Source organism: Zonotrichia leucophrys, unplaced genomic scaffold, assembly GCF_028769735.1.
Source record: "Zonotrichia leucophrys gambelii isolate GWCS_2022_RI unplaced genomic scaffold, RI_Zleu_2.0 Scaffold_329_57817, whole genome shotgun sequence".
In the NCBI taxonomy this organism is placed as follows: Eukaryota; Metazoa; Chordata; class Aves; order Passeriformes; family Passerellidae; genus Zonotrichia; species Zonotrichia leucophrys.
Window position 1 is genome coordinate 25,075 of NW_026992534.1, and position 2,812 is coordinate 27,886.

The 2,812-nt window shown below is 53.0% G+C and overlaps 1 protein-coding gene across 1 annotated transcript; it reads left to right on the forward strand.

Annotated features, from left to right (window-relative positions):
• The first annotated feature begins 490 nt into the window (after window positions 1–490).
• Window positions 491–2,598, forward strand: LOC135441528 (olfactory receptor 14I1-like). The gene is made up of 2 exons (XM_064701081.1): window positions 491–1,451; window positions 2,585–2,598. Exons 1-2 carry the CDS (start codon window positions 491–493, stop codon window positions 2,596–2,598), a joined length of 975 nt encoding a protein of 324 aa, XP_064557151.1.
• The last annotated feature ends 214 nt before the right edge of the window (window positions 2,599–2,812 follow it).

Consider the following 2,812-nt stretch of genomic DNA (forward strand, 5'->3'; position numbering starts at 1 on the left):
TTTTTTTAATCTACTGCTCTGGGTTGCCTGGATGTGAAATTGCACATAGATATTCATCTCTCAGTTCAAGTAAAAAAAAAATAAATCTCTGAGATCTGAATAAACCAGGCAGTGACAGAAATAAGCAAAGGATCAGGATCCCTTAGAGGCAGAATCAGCGCTGCTTTTACAGACTCCTCAGGATTGCTGTGACTTTGCCATCAGAGCCTGCAGAGCCAGAACTGCCCCTCGGCAGTGCCAGAGCTGGGAGGTCTCGGCAAGGCAGAGCTGAGCCCCCAGGGCTGGGATGGGCTCTGGCAGCACTGGCAGGGCCCAGCCCTGGGCACAGGGAAGCAGCTGCTGGCAGGGACAGCTCCAGGCAGCAGAGGCCTGGGCAGGCAGTTGGGAGAAAGTGGCCCAAGATGTGCTGGGGTATTTAAAGTCCTCTCCAAACCCAACTATTCCTTGGTTACTTTTTTTTACAGATCCCCATGCCAAGGCACCATAGGAAATGTCCAACAGCAGCTCCATCAGGCACTTCCTCCTGCTGGCATTGGCAGACACGCGGCAGCTGCAGCTCCTGCACTTCTGCCTCTTGCTGGGCATCTCCCTGGCTGCCCTCCTGGGCAACGGCCTCATCATCAGCGCCGTAGCCTGCGGCCACCACCTGCACACGCCCATGTTCTTCTTCCTGCTCAACCTGGCCCTCAGCGACCTGGGCTCCATCTGCACCACTGTTCCGAAAGCCATGCACAATTTGCTCTGGGACACCAGGAACATCTCCTACACTGGATGTGCTGCTCAGCTCTTTTTCTTTCTGTTCTTCATGGGAGCAGAGTATTCCCTCCTGACCATCATGTGCTACGACCGCTACGTGTCCATCTGCAAACCCCTGCACTACGGGACCCTCCTGGGCAGCAGAGCTTGTGCCCACATGGCAGCAGCTGCCTGGGCCAGTGCCTTTCTCTATGCTCTGCTGCACACAGCCAATACATTTTCCCTGCCCATATGCCATGGCAATGCCCTGGGCCAGTTCTTCTGTGAAATCCCTCAGATCCTCAAGCTGTCCTGCTCATTCTCCAATTTCAGGGAATTTGAGCTTATTGCTATTAGTGCTTGTTTAGCATTAGGCTGCTTTGTGTTCATTGTTTTCTCCTATGTGCAGATCTTCAGGGCTGTGCTGAGGATCCCCTCTGAGCAGGGACGGCACAAAGCCTTTTCCACCTGCCTCCCTCACCTGGCTGTGGTCTCTCTGTTTTTCAGCACTATTATGTTTGCTCACCTGAAGCCCCCCTCCATCTCCTCCCCATCCCTGGATCTGGCCCTGTCTGTTCTGTACTCGGTGGTGCCTCCAGCCCTGAACCCCCTCATCTACAGCCTGAGGAACCAGAAGCTCAAGGCTGCAGTGTGGAGACTGATGACTGGTTGGTTTCAAGAACATTCAACTGCTGGCCAATTTCTGCTAATCACTTGTAATAAAAGTAATCTTTCATACTTCTTGTTAGTTTGGTTGTGTGGTTTTTTTCTTCGATTTAATTTTTTCATGTTGACCACAAAACATGTCATGGTTTGCGCCATTTCTCATTTTGTTTCTCTCCACCTTCCCTACGGCCACAGACTGCGTCAGTGAGAGGCTGCACTGTTGATGGCTTTAAACAAATTAAAGGTTGTTTAAAGCAAAGTTTTCTGCAGAAATGCCCTTTTGTTTGCCTTCTCTGGAGCTGCAGCAGCAATGTCTGTGTGCAGAGCTGGGGGCAGCTCAGTGCTAGCACAGCATCTCTGGTCCTGCTGGCCACACCATTCCTGATCCAGGCCAGGAGCCATTGGCCTTCTTGGCCACCTGGGCACACTGCTGGCTCATGTCCAGCCTGCTGTCCCTCTGTCCCTGTAGGTTCCTTTCTTCCTGGCTGTTGTCCAGCCACTCTTTCCCCAGTGTGTAGTGCAGCAGGGGTTCTTGTGACCAAAGTGCCGGACCCAGCACTTGGTCTTGTTAAACCTGACTTGTTGGATTTGGCCCCTGGATTCAACCTGTCCAGGGCCCTGTGAAGAGTCCTCCCATGCTCCCCAGATCTGCACTCATACCCAGCTTGGTGTCATCTGCAAAGATGTCGTTGGTTCCATGGGGCCCCTCAGTGCCACAATGGCCTCTTGGTTACACCAGGCCCTGCACTGTCACACCAGTCTTCTTGGTTCCATGGGGCCCCAAAATTTGACAATTGTCTTCTTAATTTCATGGGGCTTCACAGTGTCACAGTGTTCTCATTGGTGCTGCAGTTTCACAGTGGCCCCTTGGTTCCATGGAGCCCCAGAGTGTCACAATGGCCCAATGGTGACATGAGCTCCCACACTGTCACAATGGTCTCTGTGGTCTCTGTGACAAGTTCCCTCAGTGTCACAATGGACTCCTTGTTTCCATGTGGCCACACAGTGTCACAACACTCTTCCAGATTCCTTGAGGCCCCATCCTGGCACAGGGGTCCCTTGGTTACAGAGGATCCTGCAGTGTCACAATGTCCCCTTGGTTCCATGAGGCCCTGCACTGTCACAATGGCCCCTTGGTTCCACTGGGCCCTGCAGTCTCCCAATGTTCTCCTTGGTGTTGCAGTGCCAAAATGGTGAAACCCCTTGGTTACACAAGGCCCTGCAGTGTCACAATGGCCTCTGTGGTTTCACAAGGACCCAGAGTGTCACGGTGCACTCCCTGGCTCCATTTGGCCCTACAGCACCACAATGGACCCCTAGTTCTTTAGGGCTGCACGGTGTCACCATGGTTCTCTTAGTTCCACAAGGCCCTGCAGTGTCACAATGGCCCCAGAGTGTCCCAATCATCACA